Source organism: Meriones unguiculatus, chromosome 2 (assembly GCF_030254825.1).
Source record: "Meriones unguiculatus strain TT.TT164.6M chromosome 2, Bangor_MerUng_6.1, whole genome shotgun sequence".
In the NCBI taxonomy this organism is placed as follows: Eukaryota; Metazoa; Chordata; class Mammalia; order Rodentia; family Muridae; genus Meriones; species Meriones unguiculatus.
The window spans coordinates 138,044,516-138,070,769 of record NC_083350.1 but is presented as its reverse complement, the minus strand read 5'-3'; the positions used below and the strand labels follow the sequence as shown (position 1 = coordinate 138,070,769).

The window sequence follows — 26,254 nt, the reverse complement described above, 5'->3', positions numbered from 1 at the left end:
CCCCACCTGGAGAATGGAAATGACTCCTGTTGTATAGGTTGCTTTGGGTCTTGGGCAGACATAGGCACAGTTGCTGGTGTAAGGCAGGAAACTGGTCAGGGCTCTGTAGCTGCCATTTGCAGGTGAGGGAATGTGTTGGCCACTTCTGGAGTGTTGATGCGTGAGCACTAGCCACAGAGGAGGGTTAGGAGATGGCCCACAATGCACTAGCCACAGAAGAGGGTTAGGAGACAGCACACAACTGTCGTTGGCTTATGATTTCAGGGACTTGGCACCAGTTAGGGGTACTGTGAACCGTTCTAGGGTCTAGCCCAGGCTGTTTCTGCTCAGTGCACTTTTAAAACAGAACCTGAACATTTGAACTCCTGGGCTTTACGTCTTTAGTAAAACCCTTTTGTTCTGCTCCGTGAGAAACTGTGAGAAAAATCTCCCACTTCTTGCTAATCTCTTTTTATGAGACCTGGTCCTCCTTTTTGAGGTGACTCTGACAAGTCAGATGTAAAAGCCTTGGGCAGAAAGGACAAAGAGAGGGAGTTGAAGTGGTGACAGCTGGTAATCCTCTCTCCTAGTACTTTTCAACACTCCCTCTTGAGGTGTAGGAGAGGACCCCCATCTCCCTCTTTCTTCCTCTCTCTTCCCCTCCCTTTTTACCTCTTTCCCTCCTTCTTTCCTTCCTTCCTTCCTTCCTTCCTTCCTTCCTTCCTTCCTTCCTTCCTTCCTTCCTTCCTTCCTTCCTTCCTTCCTTCCTTCCTTCCTTCCTATCTTTCTTTTTAAGACAGGGTCTCACTCTGTAGCTCTGTCTGTTCTTGAACTCACTATATAGTCATAGCTAGCTTCTATCTGCTCCTGCCTCCACTTCTATCTGCTCCTGCCTCCACTTCTCCACCACACCCCCAATTATACTGTTTGTGTTTTTGTTTGTGTGTGTGTTTGTGTGTGTGTTTCTTTTTCCTGAGACAAGCTCATTATGCAGCTCTGACTGTCTTGGAACTCACTGTGTAGACGAAGCTGGCCTTGAACTCAGAGATCTCTGCCTGCCCCTGCCTCTGGAGAGTTGATGAGCCCGCATCTTGTACTTCAGTGTGTCTGAGGAGTAGGTGAAGCCACCATTCCATGGAGCAGTGGGTACAGATTATCTACAGAGAGTGGTGCACTGCTGTATTTCAGCTGGGATCTTTCCCAAGTCCCTTGGCTTTTCAACCTCCTTCAGATTGGGACAGCAAGCACAGAGGGGCTGCACAGGCCAGGGACTCTTGATTTAGGGGACTTGTGAGAGAACTGTGTGGGTGTGGGGGTCACATCCCTCACGCACCATCCCCCTTCTAAAAAGACTCATTTATTTTTATTTTGTGTGTGTGTGTGTGCGTGTGTATGTATGTGTGTGTGTGTCTGTAGGAGTTTATATGTACATTGTACAGCTGCTCATGGAGGCCAGAGGAAGGCCTCAGACTCCCCGGAACGGGAGATACAGGTTGTAAGCCAGCTGATGTAGGTGGTAGGAACCAAACCTGGATCTTCTGAGAGAGCAGTTAGGCAACTTGAGCTGCTGAGTCATCTCTCTAGGCCTCCTTCCCTTTTTACAATCCTCTGAGCTCTAGAAAATGGAAGTACAAGTTTTGTATTTTCAAGTGGGAGTATTGTTGCCTGCTCATCTGTGGGCTTGAAAGGCTGGGGCCTCTTGTGGGCAGGGACCACCAGGCTTTCTGGCATAGGTGACAGACACAGAGTGGGGCTTCTCTTCCCAAAAGTCTTACCTAGAGGAGTCTGATCGATTGTTTCTGACTAGGCAGCCCCTGCTGAATGCCATGGCAGTGGCATATTTTTAGCTGAGTTTTGAATGGCCGAGAGTGAAGTCACTCCCATGGACACACTGGTGGCTTTTAGGAAAAGGTGTTTACTCTAAGTTTGACACTGAGAGTGCTCTTGGCTAGATTCATAGTACTCGGGTGCATGTATGCTGGTGATTAAGACAGTTTGGCAATGTTTTCAAAGGAGCAAGTATTCTGCACCCGTAAATAAGAGAAATTCATTATGTTCTTAATTTTCTTTAAGTCTAAGGGTTTGGGCTATGCAGAGCACTCTTGGTATGTTGCTTGCCCTACAGGCCTGAGGACCCCAGATCCATGTCCAGATCCTCCCAACTCCGACAAACATGCTAGGCACCGTGGCATGTACTTATTGTCCTGCTAGGAAGGAGGAGACAAGAGGATTCCTGTCAGCCAGCCTTGCCTGCTTATTGATTGGATTCCAGACCAGCGGGAGACCCTAGCTAAAAAAAAAAAAAAAAAAAAAAAAAAAGCAGATGAAGCTACTAGAGGTTGTCCCTTAACCTCTGTGTGTATGCACAGGTGTGCATTTCGACACTCATAAATACCTACACACACATGCACTCATATACAGATAAAATAAGAGAGTCTACGCTGAGCCATTTAAAATCAGTGTCTCAAGATACACAGATGCAGTCAATGTTTTTCAGTGAAAGGTTTCTAAAACAGAAAGAGCGAACAAGGTCTAAGGACAGAGTGTGCGTATGTGTGCACCTAAGTGCAGCAGGCCCTGGACCTCAGCACAGTTGAACACCTGGATAGAAATCTATTCGGGCGTTGGAGCCCAGCAGCAGTTGGCAGCAAAGCCTGCCAAACAGGAACAAAGACAGACCAGTCAATGGTCCCAGGACTGTGCTGGGAAAGTCCCTCAATGTACTAACCTTGTCTTTTGGCTTCTGTAGTTCTGCTTCTTGCTACCCGAAGTGTTCTAGGATGTGTTTTTTTGTGCTGAAAAGCCAAGAACCCATAAGCTTCAGGACTGCATTGGGGTGAGTTCTGCACGCACCCGCCAGTCGCTGTAAAGGCTTTCTATTTGACTCTAATAGTCCATGAATCCTCTGAAGAAGTCCCCTCATAACATATACACATACATACACCTATGTATATATGCATACATTTTTATGTAAATGTGTAAGTTATGAACTCATGTTTAGTTACTCTGAAGGGGACCTTTTGGCCAGATGTGTAAAAATGGCCAGTGGGGGAACCATATTACAAAGCATCAGAGCACAGTAGTCAACCATGTTCTCCACACAGCACAGCCAAGCCTGTGACCAGAAGGCAGATGGAGGACCCATTCAGTTCCTTGACATTTCCTCTTCTTTATGCTAATGCCACCCTTTACGTGGTGGCATTTGCCTCCGTTAGTACTCAGGAACTTCCATCTCCATGCTGTAGGTGGCTTTCGATCAGTTTCTTTGGCTTGCCTGTGCCTGTGCCCTGCCTGCTAGTGTGAAAATCTGCCCTTCCTTCCCGTCTACTGTTCTGCATTCATTCCTCTCTCCATTGTTGCTTCTTGAGTTCATCTCCACCCATGTGGTGTGTGGCCATTTAACAAAGCTTTGCCCCCTGCCCTTCTTTCTTTTGTTTTGTTGTTCTCATTTCCTGCATAATGCAAATGGAATTTGCTGGAAGCCCTCAGATTCCCTTGGGTGGCTGTGACCTCTTAGCTCCACAAGTGATATAAGGAATGGCCAGTGTTTGAAGCTGGTGGACTGGCCCCATCAAAGCCTTTGAGCGGCCGTGGTTAGACGCAGGGTACAAAGTTCGAGTCACAGAGCCGAGCGCTGAGGCTCCTGTTAACTCTTCGTCGTTAGCTTTCCTTCCTCAGCTGTTTACCCCATGATGATTTGGTAGTGCCATGCCTTGCTGATCTGTATGCGTGCCTATCACTTTGCCACGGAACTCAGTTTATTTTTCCTTATTCTGACTTACCATTATTGTGTTTGTTGATATACACAGCTAATTCGTATGTTTGAAAGCATAGCCTTACAGACGGGTCTGGTCCCTACAGAAGAGATAATTCCTCTGGGTTAGGTACCTTCAAGGAGAAAAATACACTCCTTTTGTACAAGGTCTACCTGCAGACACATGCATGGGAAACCTGCCTTTTGAGTCCATTTTTTAGGGGTAGACTGCGGGCCTCAGATTTGGAATCCCGGCCAGTCCATCTACATTAAGAAGGGTCCTCAGCGCATCAGGTTAGAGTGGTGATAACAATAATGTTACTGGCCATAGCTCCGCATATGGGCTCTGTTAAGACTTTGCATATATAGTCATAATCTTTGAAATGGTTACGCTACTGAAGCCCTTATTATATTCACTTAAAGACGATGGATCCAACCTCTAGATAGGTTACTAGGACTTACCCATCTTTCTTGTGTCACAAGTTTGTATTTGTGTGTCTGAGGAAAGGACGGCATGTGTAAAAGAATGAGGCAGCTCACAAGTGGATGTGGTTAACCTGGGGCCTCTGCCCTATCCCGGTCTCCCCGAAGGCTGAGGGATTAATACGCTGGCACACCTGTAACTTCCCCACCCGACTCGGACTCCTTCGGTAAACTATATCATAAGGGGAGTACGTGGCCAGGCAGGACAGGGTTTGCGCAGAGACGGCTCAGGTGCACGGACTAACTGTACCTGCCCTCCAGACGTTACGGAATAGATGGGGCTTCAAGCTGGCATGCGGGGAGACAAGGGACTTGGCTTTTAAAGTTTTCACTGTCCCTCGGTTCTGTTTCATTCTAATTCATGCTACAGGCAATCTAAGTCAAGCTCTTCATTTTTAGAGAGGAAGGAACAGACGGAGCGTGGGGATGGCCTATTCAACAACCCTGAGCTGTTGAGGGGCAGAACTAAATGAGGTCCCGGGTGTCCTGACTTCTGGCCCAGTCCTGGTTGGCTTTGGCAGTGTTCGGAACTGCACCGTTGCATAGACGTCTCTTTGCATAAACCCTCTCTTTGCCTCGGAGTTCTTGCCTATTTTCTGCAGCGGTTCTCACCATGCTGAGCTCAGAGTGAGTGGTCTGTCTGTCCCATTGCCACTGCACTGTCCACTCTACCAGAAGTAGAAGATGTAAAAGAAGTCAGAGTTTTCTGGAGGAAACTGATTTTTTACCATCGGCAATTTGAGAAATGTGAAAATTTCTGTTGAGATGCATATACCTTCTCTGAACCAGTAACTGACATCCTTTCTCCAAGGCTGTCAATCAAGCCTTGTCCATCAAGCAGAGTGACATGAACTTCAAGTACCTCTCTTTTTTTGTTGCTGACAGGTGATAGAAGACATTGGCTCAACTTAACAGACCCAAAAACATGCTGCCCTCGTCAGCAATGCAGGGAGAGCTGTAGGCTGTGCTCAAAGCTCTAGAGAAGGAAGACTTCCTTGTCTGTTAGATTTGTTACTGAGGTTTGTGATTTGGGGGTGTGAGTCCTGTTCAAGTTTGCAGGCAAGGGCCTCAGGAGCCAAGCAAAATGAGAGTAACCCTGCAAAAGACTCTGAGCCTCAATGTGGTTATCTGTAAAATGAATATTGTAATGGGGTTTATTTAGTGGTGCTTTTGAAAATTATCTTTTTGTGTGTGTGCCCACGTATGGAGTTAGACGTATTTGTGGGAGCTCTCTCCTCCCAGTAGGACTGGAACTCAGGTCATCAGGCTTGAGAGCAAGTACTTTTACATACTGATCCATCTCAGCAGTGTGGCTTTTTTTTTTTTTTTTTTTTTTTTTTTTTTTTTTTTTTTATAATGTGTCATCATCTCATAGCTGGCGCCGGGCATATCATATTAAGTCTTCAAGAATTTGCTTACTAAGATGACCATACACAGGAGCCACTAATATGCCTGGAGGGAGGTTGCATTGTGTCTGCTGTACAACATTAGTCCAATAAACATAACAGCAGTAATAAAGGCTGTCATTTAGTAAGGGTCTCACCAAATTTCAGCTTTCAGAGACTAACAGAGCCTGGGCTGGCTGCTATCCTCACTGAGAATTCAGTAGACAGCTATGTCTTCAGACACTACTTTGGAGAGCTGCTCAGCCCCTCATCTGAGGGCAGGTATGTGTTTGCTCATGCATTTCCTTACCACTCTCTTAAAATCCTGCTTTTCCTATCCTGGTGTGGTAAAGAGAAACGGAAAAGGGGCCACTGAGCACCAGGCCTCCTGTTTCACTGTAGTCTGTTTTTCACTAGAGGAGGGAAAATGATTTGTTGTGCCAAAAAATGAAATAAGGACTCATCATATTTGTATACATATGAACATCTGTATCTGTATATACATTTTGACTCTTTAACTCTTTCATTGGCCACGACCCAGCAGCCTGCAGTAACTCTGGGAAGGAATGGCTTCAGGAGCAGGCCAGTAAGGTTGGAAAGAGAGACCTAATAGCCTCACCATGTCCCCTGTGTCTCCTGCCCCCAGGAGTCTCATCACTAAGGGTGCACCTGAGGATAGGTTGGAGGTGCTGAAGCTTTTAAGGATGCTAGGAGGCGCATGCAGGCATGTCCAACCTTTGACATTGTGTCACAATGATGTCATGTACAAAGTCATGTACTTTGTACCATTGTTCATACATGTTCATACATAAGAACTGTACCATTGACTTAACAAAAAAAAATTGCAAAAAAACCTTCATGTTTACTGTTTTGTGTTGGGCCACATTCATCATCACACTCAGCCACACACAGCTGTGTGCTACAGGTCAGACATGCCTGCCCAGGTCTAATGTTAAGTCATGTAGCTATATGCTTAAGATGCTAAGAAAAACACACTTGGTATCCTGGGCTTTAAAAACATCTCTCTGTCTCTCTGCCTGTGTGTCTGCCTCTTTGGGCACACAAGCGTGCCATCGTGCCTGTATGGAAGTCAGGGGACAACTTGCGGAAATTGGTTCTCTCTTTCTAACACATGGACCAAGGATGACTCTCAGGTCGTCAAGCTTAGTAGCAGCAGATGTCTACCTACTGAGCCATCTAGAAGGCCCGAGATAGCTTTCTTAATGATCAGTGAGAACTGGTAGCAGGTGATCAGTCCATTTCCAGTGAAAAAGTTTCTGGCTTCAGCAATCCTAAAGGTGTCCTCCTGGGAAGGGTCTTAGAGTCTCCATTGTCAGTTCTGGTTGTCATTAAATCTCTCTGGGTCTTACAGGAAGTCCTTTCTGACGGTGGCTCTGGGTTCTCCGAGGGCAGGACCAAAGCTAGCCTCCCGCAGCAGTGAGGATGTGAGGTGAAGAGGTGAGGGTGGAAGCGACGCAGTGTCCATGTGTGAGCTCAACATCCACATGGGTTCTGTGTGTCCTCCTTGCTCATTTTTTTTTTTACCTCAGTCCTCTCTTTCTACTGCCAGAACTACATTGTCATATCCATTGTTCTCATGTTATTTCAAAATATTCATTGATTACACATCTTTTCATGGACAGAAGGGGCTTGTCCTCCTTTTGCTCATTGTCCTTCACCAGCCCAAACTCTCTCCATTCTAAGCTGCATTTTGACTTTCACTTTCAGAACCCTGAGCCTCCAGCCCCATGATCCTTCATGTGTCTCATTATGTGCACATCTGGGTTTCTACCTTCATTCTGTCTCCACGGTGTAGCTAAAATATGTATCTGCTTGTGTCATTCAACTCCTCCAGGCCTATAGGGTAACATTTAACCTCAACCTGGCAAATGTTAGGGGCTGACCGGCTGAGCTGTCCCCTGTGCCCCTTGAATTAAGTTTTAATCATACTAAACAAGAAACTAGACATAAGCCTAGGGGAAAAAACCCTAGCTTGATGCTCTTCCCCTCTTTAGGCTCATGAGCCTTGGCTCTTGGGACTTTGAATGGCCGGACGTTGTGGGCATAATAACTTGGCTTTGTTTCATGTGTAGCCAAGTAAATCAGAGAAAGTGCATAAGCCATCCTGCCTCCACCCGCTCTCCACAGAGCTGCGGGTAAGAAAAAAATATGATGTTCTCTATCAAAACATACTATAAAAGGGGCTTTGCAGGTTTGGCTGGGCACAGGGCTTGTGGAGTTATCAAAGAGCAGATAGGGCCGTTGGACAAAAAAAGGAGAGGTTTGGCATAAGCTGTTTCCTCTGATAAATGGCCCACCACCTGGGCCAGGCCACAGGGCAGTGACCACGTCAGAGTGGAGCTATCTAAAGGATCTGGGGAAGTTAGTGGACCTGGGGGTCATGTTCAGTTGGAGAGAAGGTAGTTTCAGAGTCTCATTTGTTTCATGTTCCACAAAGGCTTATGTAGCATGGGGAATGGGGCTATACACGGCCAAGAAAATTTCCTGAGAGTCTGCTGGCTGGAACGGAACGGCTTTTAACAAGCTTCCTCTCCATGTGAGTCCTGCTGTAACAGATAGAACTGCCCCCCCCACTCTTGCTGCATAGCAGTTCCCAAGTCTGGCTGTGTGTGAGAGTCTATTAGGGGATCTTAAGGAAACACCAGCCCCAGGGCACTCCATCCAGCCCCAGCTGAATTAGAATTCCAGGACATGCACTTTAAAATATTTTAAAATAGAAATAGAAATTAAAGAAGGTGCCACAAACTAGGAGAAAACATTTGCAAAGCTGCATGTTTAAAGCCGGGTATGACTGCTTACATCTCTAATCTCCACACCTGTGAGTTCAAGGCCAGCCTAGTCTGCATAGTGAGCTCCAGGCCTCTCAAGGCTATATAATTAGACCCTGTCTCAACAAAACAAAGCTACACATTTAATGAAGGCTTTGCATCTAGAATATACAGGGAAACAATTGAGACAAGGCCTCATGTAGCCCAGGCTGGCCTTGACCAAAATGTGAGTTAGTCAGAAGGGCACCGAATAGAGCTGTGCTGTGCTTTAGAAGCTCTAAAACTGTAAACTAAGCAACCGTTTCTTTCTCGTTATACATTCTGGCATTTAGACAAAGTAGTGAAAATAAACATAATACACCTAACTTGAAAAGATACAATGAGTCAAAATACTGTATTTTACGGCAGGTACCTATAATAGAGTTTGATGCCAAACAACTTCTTTAGAGCTGTGTGTTGGGCACTTTACCAGGTACTTGGCAGGTATCTCATTTAGATCTCACAGCAACTTTACGATGGGATGTTTTTATTTCCAAAATGGGGAATCTGAGGCTTACAGATGTTACAGTGCTTGCCTTAAGCCTCCCAGCTAGTTAGTAGCTTAACCAGGTCCCAAGTCCAAACTCAACCTTACTGGTCACACACCACTTCGGATACCATATTTTACGCGTTTCCCTCTCTCATGTCACTTCCTGCCTTTAGCCTCACCCTGTTAGTACTTTTATTCCAGTATTTTCCTGACTTCATTGAAAGCTGCAGTTTTCGCTGATCTTACCACTTTCTCCCTTTTCCTTGGAGTTACTAGTTTTTGTTAGCACACAAGACAATGGGCTTCACTGTGACATTTCTCCTTTGACCATTCAGCCTCCCTGGGGTTCGGTGCAGCTTGCTTCTCCTTTGCTTGCAAAAGACCCCTAATACTTCTGTTATTCTGACATCCTCTTCACTCCATTCTTATCACCAAGCAGTAACTACTGCTGGGGGCAAACATATTCGGTAGAGACGGGGCTTCCTCGTGCTGAGTCAAGGCCAGAGAAGAGGAGAAACAGGTATTAACAAGGGTGGAGACGGAGAGGAATTGGACTATGGTGTTGTGGGGAAGCAGGGAAAGTTGGTGAAATTCTAAGTGATGTGGGGATGATGGGGGGAGGGGAATGAGATAGTGAAAAGGGGCATTTGTGACCCAAGAGCACAGCAGTGTGAGACCCGGCTGAAAAGACCCACTGTAATTCTGATAATATTGGCCCACATTATTTTGGTTTTGGCTCTGGCTGGGGCTCTGAAGGATTCTGGCTGGCCTCATCAGGGGATGAGTCAGTCCACAGAGTGTGGTGAGGTGCTATGGTTGGGGCCATCTGGAGAGAGGGGGAGAGGCAGCTGTTTCTCTTCTGGTGCGTTGGTGCAGTGGTGAGGACGAGCTGATGAGTGCAAGCCGATGAGTGGCATTCAAGAATATGCTCGGGAAATGCTTAACAGTCAGGTCCATGGCAAAGAACAACAGCAGAAACACAGTCCCACCACAGCTGATTTCAGGTCTATAATCCAAGGTCTGACTGTAAGGCTGGAAAGAGGTGTGGCCTTGCCAGGACTGCAGACAGCTGGTGCAAACTAGCTCTGGCATGATACTGGCTGGGTGAACTCTGAGCTCTCCATCTCAGCAAGGAGGAGGTAGATATTACATAGCTCTGTGAGCACTGAGCTTGGGGATGGGCTCCCAGGATGCAATGGCTTTCTAGATATCATGTGGCAGATGAAGGATGATTTTTATACAGGGATCATTCACTCTGGGGACTGTATCCAACTAGAATGGAGGTTGGGGAAAACTGTATAGTACTCGTTAACTGGGAGGGATCTTAGGTGTCTGTCCTATGCCCCTGTGTCATCTGGGAAGAGTGTTAGTGAGAGACTGTCTATATTGGGTTGGTTTGTGGGCATGTTCATGGGGCATTGTCTTTTTAAGTTATTTGATGTGGGAAGACCCAGCCCACTGTGGGTGGCACCATCCCCTTGACAGAGGGTCTTGAACTGTTGAAGACTAGAGAAGAAAGAAGCCAGCTGAACACTAGCAAGCAGGCATGTGACCATGAACACATTATCTTCTTCCTGCTCCTGCCTATGGCCAGCTTCTGTTGTATTACTTAGCCCACAGTGTTGGACTAGACCCTAACTTCTGTCTTGAGTTGCAACTATGACAGCCCCCTACCTAGCAAGATGCCCATCTCTTCTACTGATAATCAGTTCTGTAATGATAACCCTTTCAGAACTGTAAATCTGTGATGAATAATTTCTGTCAATGAGGAATTGCAATCACATTACTAGTTTTATGTAGCCAAATAATTCACTCATGTGAATAATATATATCATTTTAAAGGGACAGAAGTCTTTTGAGCTGCACAAACCCAGTTTGCTAGAGTTTTCATGGAGAAGAAAGGATGATTCCAGGCAAGGGGACAATGTAAAGCTGATGGTGATGGTGGGTCTTTCCTTATTAAATGCAAAGCATCAGAGAAGAGCCAGTATACTTTTGAGCTTGCTGTTTGCAGTCCGTCGTGCTCCTTCATGGATGGGGGCTAAATCTTCATATGTAATAAGGATGAATGGTACTGAAGGGTTTCTCTTGAGATGTGTGCACAAGTCTCAGAACCCCTGACCTGTGTTAGAAAGGCTGCGCCTGGAACAGTTGAAGAGCTCAAACACTCGCTGCCAGTACACCAGCTGACACACAGTCGGCTGCACTATGCCAGGAAAATATCATGTTTTTGTGCCATGACCACCACGAATCAGAACACCGTCCTTTTCCTCCTTTTCCTCTCCTGCTCCCTCACTTCCTTTCTTTCTTTTTCTTCCTTCCTTCCTTCCTCTCTTCACCCCTTCATTCCTTTCTTTCTTTTTTTCCTTTCATGTTGTCTGTTGACCTACCTTTGGCAGTCTAGTCCTGCAGCTGTAGAGAAATTGAAGCAAAGGGAGAAAGGCAATAGAAGAGCTGTTTCACCAATCACCAACATATAGGTCTTGGCATCTTGCTTTTGAGTGAGTTATTGGTCAAGGGGGTGCAGGAGCTGCTGACCTCCCTGTAGGTAGCAGCTTTGCCTAGGTTGTTGAGGCAGACAGTGTTTATCAGCGGCACTAAATCTCCTTGCTTGGCTTTTTTCTCCTTGCCTTCCAGTGCCAGCTTGAGGCTTGTCAGAGCAATTGACTTGCTGCTTTGCTGCTTTGCTACTTTGCACATTCTTTGCCATTCTTTTTCACTAGCTATGTGCTCTGTCCCTCCCCCATCTTCCAAGGAAAGGAAGAGTTAAAACAGAGATTAATTAGAGAATAATTAGAAGCTGGGAAACCAGAAGCATGGGCACCAGAATAGTTGCTTATACTGAAAACCAGAGAAAATGGAAACTATCATAATCAGGTCCAAATCTAGTCCCTTATGTACCTAACACCAAAGACCAAAAAAGCAGACACGCCACTTCACGGCCCCTTAGTACAGCTCATTACTAACTATTCCAGAAGAGAGGTGGGGAGCTGGCCCAGCTGGAAGGGCATCTGCTGCTCACGCTGCCAGCGTGGGCTTCCCAGACCCATGTGGCAAGGGAGAACTGACTCCCACAACTTATCTTCTGCCCTCCTCCCAGGCTGTGGCAAGTGCCTCCACAACATATAAATAAGCAAATGTAGTAATAAACACTCTACAAGCGTGGAATAAGCAGCAACTAGGTCAGCAAATAACCTTACTGTGGGCCTTCCTGCCCCTAGATGTTTACCTGATAATATAGATGCGACAGCGGCAATGATGAAGGACACGATGACGCCGGGTCCTGCCATTTCCTTGGCCACCAGGCCAGATACCACATACATGCCAGTGCCCACACAGCTGCCAACTCCAAGAGAGATGAGGTCCACAGTGGTGAGCACCTGGGCTAGCTTGGTGCCATGCGCTGTGGTGGTCCCAGTTCCCTCCAGCATGGACTCCACGGGCTTGGTGCGCAGGATCCGAGAATGCATTGCGTACCAGGCAGCCCCCCACTGCACCCGCCGGGGGTCCAGGGAGGCCAGAAAGCCACTCATCTTGAACAGTAGGGTTTCACTGAAGGTTTTATGGTAGAAAAGGAGCGCAGAAGCCTTAGTGGATGATCCTGGAACTCATGGGGCAACGAGTGCTTGTCCTCTTACGAAAGGCCCAGTGGGACCCACAGCAGCCTTGTCTTTGGCATGAATGTCTGCAAGAGAAACACAAGGAAGAAGATAAGAAGGGTGGGAGCGAACCATGACTTGGAGGCACATTTGGCACACCACCACCACCACTACCATCACCACCACCAGCAGCAGCACCAGGTACAAGACTGTCCTTTGTGTTTATAAGGTGGGGACACTCCATTTCTGAGTTCTCCCTTCTGGGTTCCCTTCCAGTCTGATACGATCATCTGAAGCTTGGCCTGTGTCTTACACTCATCTCAGAGGCTGGTTGATTCTAGGCCATTTTCTTTCTCTGTGCTTCAGTCCTAGCAGTTCACCGGCTGATTGAACTCTTGATCAGAATGAAGGTGTTCTGAACAGATAGGCATGCCTCCTTCTGTAAATTCCAACTGTACTTCTAGGAACTAGATTGTATCTAGGAATCTCATGCTGGAAGAATGTGTCTCCCAGAAATATATTCCACACAGTTATGACAACATCTCAGATGACCTCACAGGAGAGACTGAAGCCCAGATAATGATGTTGAGATCACACATTGACTAGGTCTGCCTAGCTATGTAAGTCTTTAAATAGCCCTCTGTCTAAACCCAAACCTCATGTTAGGGTCCTGAATATGCACTCGGAAGAGGGTGCTCAACCCCTTTGCTTTTCTTTCCAGTGTTGCCACACTGAATAAATCTCCCTTTCTGGTTTGTATCTTTCATTTGTCTATGGTGTTCATCAGTTTTCTGTTGCTGTGATAAAATACTCTGGCAAAAGCAACTCAAGGAAGAAGAGGGTTTATTTTGGCTTATGGATCCTGAGGGATGGAGTCCGTCGAGGTGGGGAAGGTGTGCCATTAGGCAGGGAAAGCATGGCAACAGGAGCAGGAAACTGGCTCATCGTGCGTTCTGTGGCAGAAAGGAAGCTGAGAGGGAAGTAGAGCCGACAGAGACTCACCGGAAAGGAAGCATGGCAAAGGTGTAAAATCTCAGGGGTTCTTGATGCACTTCCTCCGACAAGGCCCGCCCCCCAAATGCTCTATAACCCTCCCTGATAGTACCACCATCTGGGAATCAAATGCTCAAATACACGAGCCTATGACGGACATTTCTCATTCAAGCCACCGTACCTACTAAGGACAGGTGGATGAATCTAGTTCATCAGGGCTGCCTGGGCCTAGGTTCTGACCCTACAACTCCAATAATGAAGCCATCTGCCTGGTGCTAATGTGCTGGGTAGGTCAGAGCATGCATGTGAGACGCTGAGGACAATAACTGCCTCGACATCTATGTCCTTCTTACCTGGCTCTGCCAAGATTTTTTTTTTTTTTTAAGAATAGGATGAAAAATTAGATCTATGATTCTTAAGAGGGGCCATGTCACTCATGGGGCTGTTTTGAATTTGGCTTTCACACAAAACAGAAAATGTTTTGGGCCCTTTGGAAGACTATATGGTGAGGAATTCTGCTAGCATTTGAGGTGGGGCTGGGGCCAATAGTGGAAATGCTCAGGATGGTGTCATACATCTTTGGATGATCTCACACGATGTTCTTGAATGTAAGCACCCTGGAAATAGTGACCTGAGCCTTGGTGGTGAACTTACAAGTCTGCTTGGTGTATCAGCATGCAGGATATTTTTGGATGGTCTTAAAATACAAGGACATCGAAACTTCCAGGAAAGCAACTCTAGAATAAGTTAAATGGGGGTTGTAATCTGATATGTTTGAAGAGGGATTGTATGTATCAAGAGGGATTGTCTAAGAAGTCTAAGAAGACTGAGGCCCCCTTGGCAGTACTAGCGGCTCATGGGATCATGGCACTCCTAACAGCCGTTCTAATAGCTGGCTATTGAGAATGAGCATAACTACAGCAGGTCTTAATGTGCTGGTTAGCTTTTTTGGTCATCTTGACACAGATTGGGTCATCTGGGAAGAGGAGACCTTAATGGAGGAAATGCTTCCAATGGATTGGCCTGTGGGCAAGTCTGTTGGCATTTTCTTAATTGATGATTGTTGGAGGAGGGTCCCACCCACTCTATGCTTCCTGAGGCTACTTTCCTGGGAAGTCAGAAGCAATTCTGAAGTGCTGCACTGGTAAGCCTACGAGATTGACACACACAAGTTTCTGCTGACGTAATCCACGACCACCATTAGTTTTGAATCGGGGTCTTGCTGGGTAATGTGGCTGGTCTTGAAGTTGGCAGTTCTCTGCATCCTCGGCCTGAGCGCTGTGATTACAGGCATGTGTCATGACACCCAGCTTACTAATATTATTAATTAATACTACTTAGCACTTAATGTTGTGCTTATCTCTTCCCAGAGGCTTTGCAAACACCGACTAATTAGGAGAATCAGGCGAAATGCACTAGCTTTGTTCACAGGGCTTGGGTGTCAGCCCTCCCAATTTCATTTACTCCTGGAGCCTAATGTCTGTATTGTGCTCCTCCTGCCAGGTCTAAATTCTGGATAAAAGCCAACATTCCCTAAGAACTCAGGAAAAGCTGGTTTCTCTCCACCAAAGGAGCCATTTCCTTATCTCTAGCACAAGGGCCAAATGGCTATCTGTGGTGCCTATCAGCCTATCAAAGTGCATACTGGCTTCCAGGCTTCCTCAGGACCACAAGTACTGTTACACATTTCAGAGTCTGGGTTGGCAGCCTCGCTTTTCTCATCCTGTTCCTTACCCTTAGCTTCTCCAGCTCATGGGCTGCCCTTCCCCTCAGCTACTCATTTCTTCTTATAACCCAGCTATTTTGGGGCTATGTTCCCTCTCTTTTGTTTTCCACTCTTGGTCTTCTTTTTGTCTTCCTCTCTCGCCATGTCCACCTCCCTCATGGCCATGTCCAGTCTGTTGGGCACGTTCAGTCTACCACTTTCTTTTCCTGCTCTGGTCTATTCCATTCCAGGTGCCTCTGGTTGTTCTGTCCCTCACATCTACAATAAAGACCTTCCGCTTAACAATACTTCTGAGTGGTCATGTGGTGAGTTTATACACTGCCTCACTACCTTTCCAGCTCCTCACTGTCCCCCCTTTTCTCCTGTTTCTTTTTCATCCAGTCTCTCTTCTCTTCCTCATGTTCAGCTTTCTGTACCTTCTCTCCCGATTACTGAAACAACAGGAGCCATGGATTACAGGGTCCTCCTTTGGACTCTTATAGGAAAATGAGTGGCTGCATGTGTGTTGTTTCCCTCCTAATCAATGGTGCACCGTTGTGGTAGACTCAGCTAACAGAATAGGCTGTGACAGAATTAAAACAGGGGTGACAGCACCAGTTGACATGCCAGTGTGGAGAGGGAAAATTTCACAAGGCCCCACCCATAGATGAAAAGCTCTTGGCACTCAGTGGCTGCTTGGAGAAGGAGAATCAGTGTTCTCCAGGTTCAACACCCTGGTTGGCTGGGCAGTCCTCAGTGGTCAGCCCTAAACATGTACATACAAGCAACACTAAATGGACTCAGCAGGCTATATGTGTATATATGTATATACATGCATATATACATAATTATTCAGTAATTAGAGAAGACTCATGAATTTGAGAGGGGCTGAGGGGGTGTGGGAGGAATTGGAGCAGGGAGAGGGAAAGATGGAAATTATGTAAATACAGTACCCGTGTGAAATTCTCAAAAATAAAGAACAACAAAAGCAAAACCAGGTGGCGAGGGGCGGGACGTTCTCTGGAGACACAGCATTGGCTCTTGAGTAGCTGGAGGGCTGGTCATGCCCAGCTTCGGGGGAGAACGTTCTTGGCAGAGTGAGGAGAAGGATCTGTGTGCTGTGAGTGAGTTAGATGAGCAACAGCAGCAACAAACGTGCCGAGGAAGCAACGGAGGCAGGAAAGGTACAGCCCTCTGTTCAAGGTCACAGCCTTCCTCAAGGGTGGAACGGGAGCTCGGCATATCCTCTTGCAGGGCCATTTCCTGGATTCCAGACTGTCCTGATGAACTTGCACAGGGTTCAGTCTGAGGAAGGATCTGCAGTGTGAGTTTGTCTCTAAAGGCAGTGTGGGGAGCCTGGGAGGCTTCATGAGATCATTGCTTCTCTGCAAATTCACCATCGCTGCTATGCAAAGTTTGGCACAGAGGGCAGGTCATTAACAAGAGACCCAGAGGTGGAACAAATCCCTGCTTGAGGATTTTCAGAACCACAGGCCAGGTAGTAAGTGTATTTGCTACACAAACTGCTGGCTGCAGAAAGCTGTCGCCTAACACTACGGAGCCGAGCCGCAGCCCAGGGCTAGGTGACTGACAGGTGACCTCAAACAGAAACTGAACGTTAATTAGCCAAGACTACCCTTATTTGCATAACTGATTTATACGGCCCTTGCTTGCGTGGCAGAGATTTCACAAGTGGAAATGACAAGTGCAGTGGCTCTCACTAACCTTCCAGAAATGTGTGTCCCCAATCTGGACTGTCCTCCTTCGAACACTGTGAATTACATGGGGGTTACACTCAAGGAAACTTAACCTAACCGCAAAAGTACTCCTCACAAGCAGACCTCCCCACCCCACCCCATTTTCTTTCTTTTTTTTTTAAATATTTTTTTATTTTAATTTTTATTAATTACACTTTATTCACTTTGTATCCTCCCATAAACCCCTCTCTCCTCCCTTCCCAATCCCACCTTCCCTCCCCCTTCTCCATGCATGCCCCTCCCCAAGTCCACTGATAGGGGAGGTCCTCCTCTCCTTTCTTCTGATCCTAGTCTATCAGATCTCATCGGGAGTGGCTGCATTGTCTTCCTCTGTGGCCTGGTAAGGCTGCTCTCCCATCAGGGTGAGGTAATCAAAGAGCAGGCCAATCAGTTCATGTCAGAGGCAGTCCCTGTTTCCATTACTATGGACACTGGACACTTGGACACTGAAATGCCATGGGCTACTTCCGTGCAGGGGTTCTAGGTTATCTCCATGCATGGTACTTGGTTGGAGTATGATTCTCAGGAAAGACCCCTGTGCTCAGATTTTTTTGGTTCTGTTGCTCTCCTTGTGGAGCTTCTGTTCTCTCCAGATCTTACTATTTCCCACTTTCATAAGATTCCATGCACTCTGCCCAACAGTTGGCCATAAGTCTCAGCATCTGCTTTGATAGTCTGCAGGGCAGAGCCTTTCAGAGGCCCTCCGTGGCAGGCTCCTAACTTGTTTCCTGTTTTCTTCTTCTTCTGATGTCCATCCTGTTTGCCTTTGAGGATGGGAATTGAGCATTTTAGCCAGAGCCCTCCCTCTTGATTAGTTTCTTTAGGTGTACAAATTTTAGTAAGTTTATCCTATATTATATGTCTATATGGGTGAGTATGTACCATGTGTGTCTTTCTGCTTCTGGGATACCACCCATTTTCTAAGACCATAGGGAGTACTATAAATCCTTGAAGTATACTGATTAAACTATCTCCCTCTGCCAGTGGCTCTCAATCTTCCTAATGCAATAACCCTTTATACAGTTCCTCATGCTGTGGTGACTCCCAAACATAAAATTATTTTGTCGCTACTTCATAACTGTAATTTTGCTACTGTTATGAATTATAAAGTAAATATTTGTGTTTTCTGATGGTCTTAGTCAACCCCTGTGAAAGGGTCCTTTGACCCCTCAAAGTAGTTACAATCCACAGGTTGTCTATGCTGAGCTAGTTAGGGACTTATAAGCCATGCCAGTGCTCTCCCTGTTACCAACGCTACATATAGTTGAAGAATTATCAGTCCTGTGGTTAGCAATGGGCTGGACAGTTATGTAAAGGGGCGTGGTGTAAAGGGTATATAGTGTACTCAACTGGTCCTTCCTGTTTCCTGTCCTGTCCTGGGGAGGTTGGTGGGGTCTCTGTCAGCCCTCCTTTGCCAGGGCTGCATATGCAGTCGTTCCCTGGGAGACTTGTGCGGGTGGGCCCATCAAAAGAACAGCAGAGAAACAGGCCAGCCTCATCAGGGAGGCAACAGCTTCTATTTGCATTTCATCCTCTTGGTTACAAGAAACTGTCGTGAAAATGTGGATAATTAAGTAGAACAAAGGGTGAAGGTGGCAAGAATTTCTTCCTGGCTTAATTCCCTCCAGGCAATTACTCTTAGCTCTTGCTTGCTTGATACAAACAGGGATTTAGGGATGTTTCCTCTCTTGGTAGGAAATTTACTGGAGAGAACAAAATGTACAAAAGGAAGCATGCTTCTAGGTGACGACTGGCAATATCCATATTCATTGCTGCAGCCTATGTTAATCAGGGAGAGCTGTTGTTGTTTTTCTGAAGCTCACTGCTGTGGTCTTTCCAAGATGAGCAATACAGGCATGTTGTGCTTTCTCTACCATTTGCATTCAGCTTTCTCAAAATACTTCACAGCTACAACGAAGGCTCACAGGCCTGGGAGGAGCGTCATCCTGGTTCTGCTCCTGTCTCTGCCTGTTTGTGGCTCCAAGTCTGATGACGCCAAAAGCGGGTTTGCTTCAGGACAAAAAATGGTTACTATCCAGAAGTTTTCTCTATAAATAGGTTATAGGTTAGTTTAGTGGCTAAGAGAAGAAGAAAATGCAAGCTAACCAAACAGTAAACAGCCAAAACCCGCCTCCTACCTTGCTTTCCCCAAAACTAGGGATTACATAAATCGTTTCATGACTTTCTTGGTGAATAGTAGTCTAGTCTTTGGGGGCACACCTGGGCAGTGGGGATCACGGGTGACAGAGGCAGCTCCTTCGAGTGTCTGGCCAAGTACATCTACAACGGAGTTCTAATAAATGCCTTCAAGCAAAATGGCATTAGTTAGGAGTGAAATCTGCCTAGTTTGGTAAGCACTGCTTGGTGACTGCAGGTCTAAAGGACTCATCTTCTGAGGCTGCCTGTACTTCTATGTCTCAGGGTTAAGGCTAACCTGCAGGGTCATGGATTCTCCAGGGGGCTGAGGTTCTGGCTCCTGGCTAGTTATACAGCCTGAAGTTTCAGATTTCAGCTTTGCCCTTCTATTCTGCTGTCTCTAAAATGGGCTAATGATGGTTCCTAGCTCACAGTGGTGGTGAAGAATGGGAGGAAGGCATGAAGCCTTTCAGGTGATGATGCATTTTGTCAACACTGTCATCTGTCATGGCTCCTGGTATGACAAGCTCCTCTGTACCCTCTGCAGACCTCACTCTGATGTAACTCTCACCAGGTGCTCTCTGAGAGCCCTTGGCATGCCACCCAGCCCTCAGTCAGGGTGTTTTCTGTGGAAGCTTCCCACATTTTCTCCTGACTGCACACTGCACAGCATATTATTTACTCAAAGGACTCAGGTTACCTTGCTCAGCCAAGCCTGCAGAAACCAGCTTTCTGTCTCCCTCATGTTTTTTCATCATGGCAAAAGATTAGGTGGAGAATGAGGTCATATGATAGCTACAAAATGGCTTACAAGTCTGAAGATTTGAGTTCCCCAGGACACATGCCTGATAGTAGGAGAGAACTGGTTTCTACAAATTAGGGCATCTACTCGGGTGTAGTGACACGTGCACACTCACATATATACACACACACACTGAATAAGTACGTGTAATTTAAAGTTAGTATATGAAAGAAGTCATTGCCAGAGAAGAAGGCTGGAGACCCTTCCTTACCAAGGTTGACATGTAATAGATAAAGTATATGTTAAACAGAGACCTATGAGGGCCCAACCCACAGGACCTGGGTGCCATGGAACTTCTAGCCTGTCCCTGAGCTCTGTCCCATTTCCTCTTTTTGGAAAGAAAAATTTTCATAGTAATTGGTCTCTGCTTCTCGTGGTATCCACACATCTCTGTCCAATCTTTTGATTCAGTTAACAAGAGCCCAAAAGTTGCAGTAGGTGCTCACCTGACTCTGATACCCACTGAAAACAGGGAAACACCTCCATTCGTTCTCCTATAGCCTGACATTTATCACTCAACCTACAAACACCCCTGTGGGTGCCTAGGGCATGGCAGGTCCACCTGCCTTGTCATTCTGACCCAGAAATCATGGTCCTGTCTGACCTTGGTACCTATGGCTACTTGGCTCCCCCAGCCATCTTGGTGGTAGCCTCTATATTGAGACCGTTGATTTTATTGCTTATCCCTCCTCGACATGCCCACCAGGTGTGGCCTTTGATTTTATCGAAGTTGTAGAGATGCTTGCCTCATGGTGCAATGGCTATACTAGGCAGAATCTCATGGTGTGCTTGGTCCCACCAATTGTACCCTAGTATAGATGGCTCCAGTTGCATTGACTTCTATTGTCGGCACTAGCTCATTCTGTAGCTGTACAGATAAGGGCTAATCAGTTTCAGGGACACACCTTCAAGCTTTTGAGGGCAATTGACATTTCTTGAAGTCTTATTTTTCCTAGACTGCACATCTTTAATATATTCTGTGATCAAAAGTACCTCTACATATGTGACAACTTTAAGACAGTCATGTTCTGATTGGGCACACCAAAGTTTATTGTTGTTGGGATAATATTTTCGTGTACTGTGTAAAGACTGTCTTTGTATTATTCAAATGCTGATTTCTGTACTGGCACGAATCTGAAGATAGGCTGGAGTTCGGTATTGTTCTGCATAGTATTTTGTAAACACTGTCTCCAATACCTTCTGATTGGTTTAATAAAGAGCTGAACAGCCAATAGCAAAGGCAGGAGAGCCAGGCAGGACTTCTGGGAGAGATGGAACTCTGGGAAAGAATCTGAGATGGGAGGATTCTCCAGCCAGATGTGGAGGAAGAAACAGGGTACTGGGACTGAGGGACTGAGAAGTGGTCGCAAGCCATGTAGCAGAACATAGATCAGTATAACTGGGACAATTTAAGATAAGAGCTAGTCGGAGAACAAGGCTAAGCTGATTGATAACAGATATAAAAGGTCTCCATGTCATTATTGGGAGCCGGTGCACCAAGAAAGGCAGGTTGTTTTGGGAACCCAAACAGTTACATATTACTGTTATTGTTTGTTTGTCTTCTTTTTTGAGACAGTTTCACTAGGTAACCTCATCTGGCTTGGAGCTTGCTATGTAGACTAGGTTGGCCTCAGACTCACAGAGATTCACCTGCTTCTTCTGCTTCCCAAGCACCAGGATTAAAATTGTGTGCCACCATGTTAGAAAGTTAGGGAGATATTTTTGATTACTCTGGCCGAATATGTGTGTGTGTGTGTGTGTGTGTGTGTGTGTGTGCATATCATGCATGTACATGTGTGCTCATTTGCATGAGTATGAATGAATACCTCCTAAATGATGCTACGTTGGTGCCTGAATGTACTTCAGAATTGGCTTCAGTTCTGGGTTCCCGATTTTCCAGTTATCAATACTCCTAATCACCTTTGCTAAGTGTTTGACTGATCAAACTCACTTGAAAAGTTTTTCTTATCATCTAACATGTCATTTAACAATGTGCTACCTCATTTATGTGCACACAGAATCTCAGAAACAACTGACTTTGTTTTGCCTGGGATGCCTCTAAAGGGGATTCGAATGGATAACTTCCACCCACAGAGCTCTGTGGAAGAGGTTCCTGTTCACGCCTTTCAGTCTCTTTCTCTGTCTCTAAAAGTTCCTGATGGATTTATCAACGTCTGCACCAATGACAAGCTGCTCCAGATTTCAATACATGACACAGTGGCACCTGTGTCTTCCTGTGCATCTATTCAGAACCGTGGATTTTGAATAAATCTAGACTGTGTGCCACAAAGTCGTCTTAGACCAGGAGTCAGACTGAAGGGGAAATCTGCACCTGACATATGCTGTTCCCTCGTGTAGTGGAAATGAGATATGCTGCTTCTGGCATTTCTAATGACTCTCTGTTGACTAAAAATGTCATGTGACTGAGCTCAAAGTTGGTGGGTGGGATGTATTCTCTGGGAGTCACAGTGTTCTGCTGGAGGAGGATGTGACAGGTGACTGGTAATGTCTCAAAGCTCTGACTACATACTGGGCACAGGAATGCATTTCTCTTTCTTTTACTTATTAACTGATTTTTACAATCAGATCTCATAGCACAGGTTGGCTTCAAACTCTCTATATAACCCAAGGCTGGTCTTCTGTCTAAACTCCCAAGCCCTGGAATTATAAGTGTTTACTACCACATCAGTATTTTCCTTTTGAGTCTAATTCCTGCCCCTCTACCCACCACAAACCGCAATCCAGGAATAAGCACAAGCCTGTCTATTGAGGACCGTCAAGTTTAAAGAGAGTCTGCTGTGTTCACCCCTGAGCACCTACAATGAATTCCATAAAGATGTAAACATTGATTTCCTTTAATGGCCTGCTTGAACTAAAAGCTTATCGGCTTGAGGCATTAAGCAGAACAAAACAAACCCCCACTAGTTTATCTTTGTTTGCTGGAAGTAAATAAAGGGGAGGGGGTAGACTTCTGAGGATAATTAATCTCTGTGTGGTCTGGGACAATGCCTGCTTAAGGGTTTGCCATCTTTGCTTCATCAGTACTCCAGGTTGGGGGATGTTATCTTAATGCTTCAAGGGAATGCCTGGCATCTTCTAGGAGAAACGAGAAGCTTGGTTGGAGAGCCGGCCATTTGGCAGTGTGGGTGTGAATTCTCCTCCAGAACCTGACAGTTAGATATCACTCTCCCACCATTGGCCCCACCACGTCCACAGCTTTAGGCCTCTGGAATGTGGCCATAGCCTGGCGACACCATCCACTCCCACTGCTGCCAGCTTTGGGGTTTCAGAGCTATTAGATGTCATGGGTTATTCACTGTGGAAATGGTAGCATTATCAGTGCCAGGATCCAGAAATGAACAATTTCTCCCAGATTTCCCTGGAAGATCCCTTTTAGAAGAGACAAACCACACAGGAAGTCACTTAATCTTTCATCCCATTGTAATGAATTTAGGAATTTGTATTAGAATAACACTGCTGAAGTGTCTAATGAAGTCCTTTTATGAACTTACTTAAAAATAGTTACCATACACATCAATTACCATAAGATCTAGAGTATCAAAAATTCCACAAAAGGGTTAAAAGGCCACAGGTCTGTTTGTCCTCTGAATTCTTTCCCTGGCCTGCCAGCTGGAAGGCAGGTTAGGACTGAACCTAGCAAAAGCTCCCTTGCTCTCTGGCTAGACTGATCAAGATGAAGGGAGCCAGCAAGGGGTTAGGAAAGAGGGTGAGAGGGAGGATACATGTTTGATCCCAGCAGCCCCTACCAGCCCAGTGTGGCTATGCCCACTCATTAGACCAGGCTCCCTGCCAGCTGGCTTCTCCACATGGCTCTCCTCTCTGTCCCAGAAATGCCTCGCCTCCTCCTACCTTTTTCTCCTCTTTTCTCCTCTTTTCTCCTCTTTTCTCCTCTTTTCTCCTCTTTTCTCCTCTCTTCTCCTCTCCTCTCCTCTCCTCTCCTCTCCTCTCCTCTCCTCTCCTCTCCTCTCCTCTCCTCTCCACTCCTCCATCTCTCTCTTTCTTTCTTTCTTTCTTTCTTTCTTTCTTTCTTTCTTTCTTTCTTTCTTTCTTCTGACAGAATCATCATATATCTGACCCTGGGTTTTTTGGTCTTCAACATGGGTTCAATACATCAGGGAATGTCTAAGCTCAGAGCCAGGTTGGGAACCTGACTCTCACTCAGCCTGTCAAGTGTGCTGACGGCCATTGCTGGACTACCCACCTCATATTGTAAAAACCAACCCAATATCTGTATCACCCTCCATACTGTTCTGTTAGCAAACCCTGCCTGACACAGTGACTTACTTAATGTAATACTGTAGCTTCCAAAGTATTACTTGTAGCTGATGCCTACAATGCCCTTTTGCACAAGAGTCTCATCTCACCTCAGGAGATTTTGAGTGGTCATTCAGCGGGTCAGAGGGCATTCATGTTAGAGAGATTGGCACCTTCACACCATGTGTCACTGCAGGGTCGCTAAGCTCCAGAAGCTCATTTATACCCACTTGGGCTACATGCCCACTTCAGCATGTCATGTCCTCACACCCAAGACTCCAACTGGACTCCTAAGATACTGAGGAAAGGTAGACTTTACTGACAGTCACATGACAAAACAGAGAAATGCTATTACAAACACAACAGAACCCGCTCCTGTGAGGTCCCTCTTGATGCTCACTCGTACTCAATGACCTAAAACAGTCCAAGGCTGTCAGGTTACAGTTCTGAGTCTTTAAGACTCTAGAAAGCCATCTGTCTTCTTTGCTTTTCCAGCTTGGAGAACTCAGGGGTCACCTGTGTTCCTTGACTCCATCAAAGCCAGAAGCACGGCATCTTCTCTCTAAACTTCCTGCCCCTCTCTTCTTCTTTCCCCTTCCCTTCTTTCTCACTCAGTGTCTGATTCAGGGCACTGAGCATTCAGGGCACTTGGCAAATGCTGTCCTACTAAACTGTATATCCAGCTCTGAAGGGTAGCCCAGGCTGGCCTTAAACACTGAGTCCCCCTGCTCATCCTCATCAGTGCAGTGATTGTTGTCATGATCCATCACAGCCAGCTCTGCCCCTTTCTTCTAAGAGCCTTGTGTGTATATCAGGGTCACTACTATTCCAGGCAACCAACCCAGCTCAAGATCTCTGATTTCATCACCTCCACAAACTCCACCTTATTATAGAAAGGTGGAGTTTCTATAATTCCTTGGATTAGGACATGGACTTTTATGTGAATGTGGGAGCATTTTGCACCTGACACGCTGTCTAAGAACTACTTTTACATCTTTTTTTTTTTTAATTTCCACATTGTTGGACAAACTGGCATCTCCTTCTCTCTTCCCTCTGCAGAAAATGGAAGTGGTTCAGCTTTTTCCTATGTATAGCTTTGCCCTTAAAGAAAACAAAAATCCCCTCCGAAAGGTAACGCTGGCAGGCATGTTGACACAGCTGTTTCCAGAGTTTGGGTGAGGTGACTTTCTGAGACTACCCATCAGAGAGCGGCATGTCCTCTGGCATATGCATGAGAATGAATGTTCCCTTCTGCCCCTTACTCAGCAAGGTGAGTGAAGCAGTCTCTACTTTCCTTGTGTGATGCTACGCTCAGGCCTAAGGATACAGGCATTCCTTCCCCCAGCCCTCTATGTGCTGGCTCCCTTCCTCACTTTATTATCTACTTAAGCTTCATATTTAGTTAGCTTCATGAACACTGGCATAACAATTTTCTATTCTTTGATAAGGAAAGCATGCTGGATACTGCCATGATTTTAGGTTTCAGACAAAGTCATAGGACTTTGGATATCACAACGTGGATCCCTTGAAGTTTGCCTTGACATGCACTGTATGCAGATTCTGGTGTTTTCCTAACCTTAGCAGTCAGGCAGAGCATTATTACCACAGGTGCCAGTAAATCTAATTTTGTTATAGGCTGGGTTGGCCTATGCAAATATGTCAAATTCTGGACTGTTCTGAGTGCCATGAAATACTGTTTCTGGAAGAAGAAGAATAAAGGACTACTAGTTCAAAGGTCAAGTGTCCCTTTTCAGGAAAAGAGGTCATGTTAGAAGCGATATATTCCATAGGATAGAGGACATCTCAGCTGCCATCACTGCCATCACTCAAATACTATCCATATTTTTAAAATTTGTTTTGTTTGTTTGTTTTAAACAAGGTCTCTTATTGGTCTGAAACTTGGGACTTGCCAAGTAGGCCAGGTTGGCTGTCCAGTGATCCTCTGGTACCCACCTGCCTCTCCAGTGCTGAAATTATGGGTCACCATGCCAGGCATTGTTTGTTATTGTCATTATGGGGGGTGCTGTGGAGTCAAACTCGGATCCTCAAGCTTGCAAGGAAAGCAGTT

At 46.0% G+C, this 26,254-nt stretch overlaps 1 protein-coding gene across 1 annotated transcript in view; it reads right to left on the bottom strand.

The window, feature by feature from the left end:
* Slc7a14 (solute carrier family 7 member 14) overlaps window positions 1–26,254 on the bottom strand; it is a 119,501-nt gene that overhangs the window by 48,006 nt on the left and 45,241 nt on the right. Inside the window, exon 2 of the mRNA XM_021632002.2 lies at window positions 12,149–12,604. Within this exon, the coding sequence (XP_021487677.1) occupies window positions 12,149–12,452 (304 nt within the window). The 5' untranslated portion in view covers window positions 12,453–12,604. The remainder of the gene's footprint in view (window positions 1–12,148; window positions 12,605–26,254) is intronic.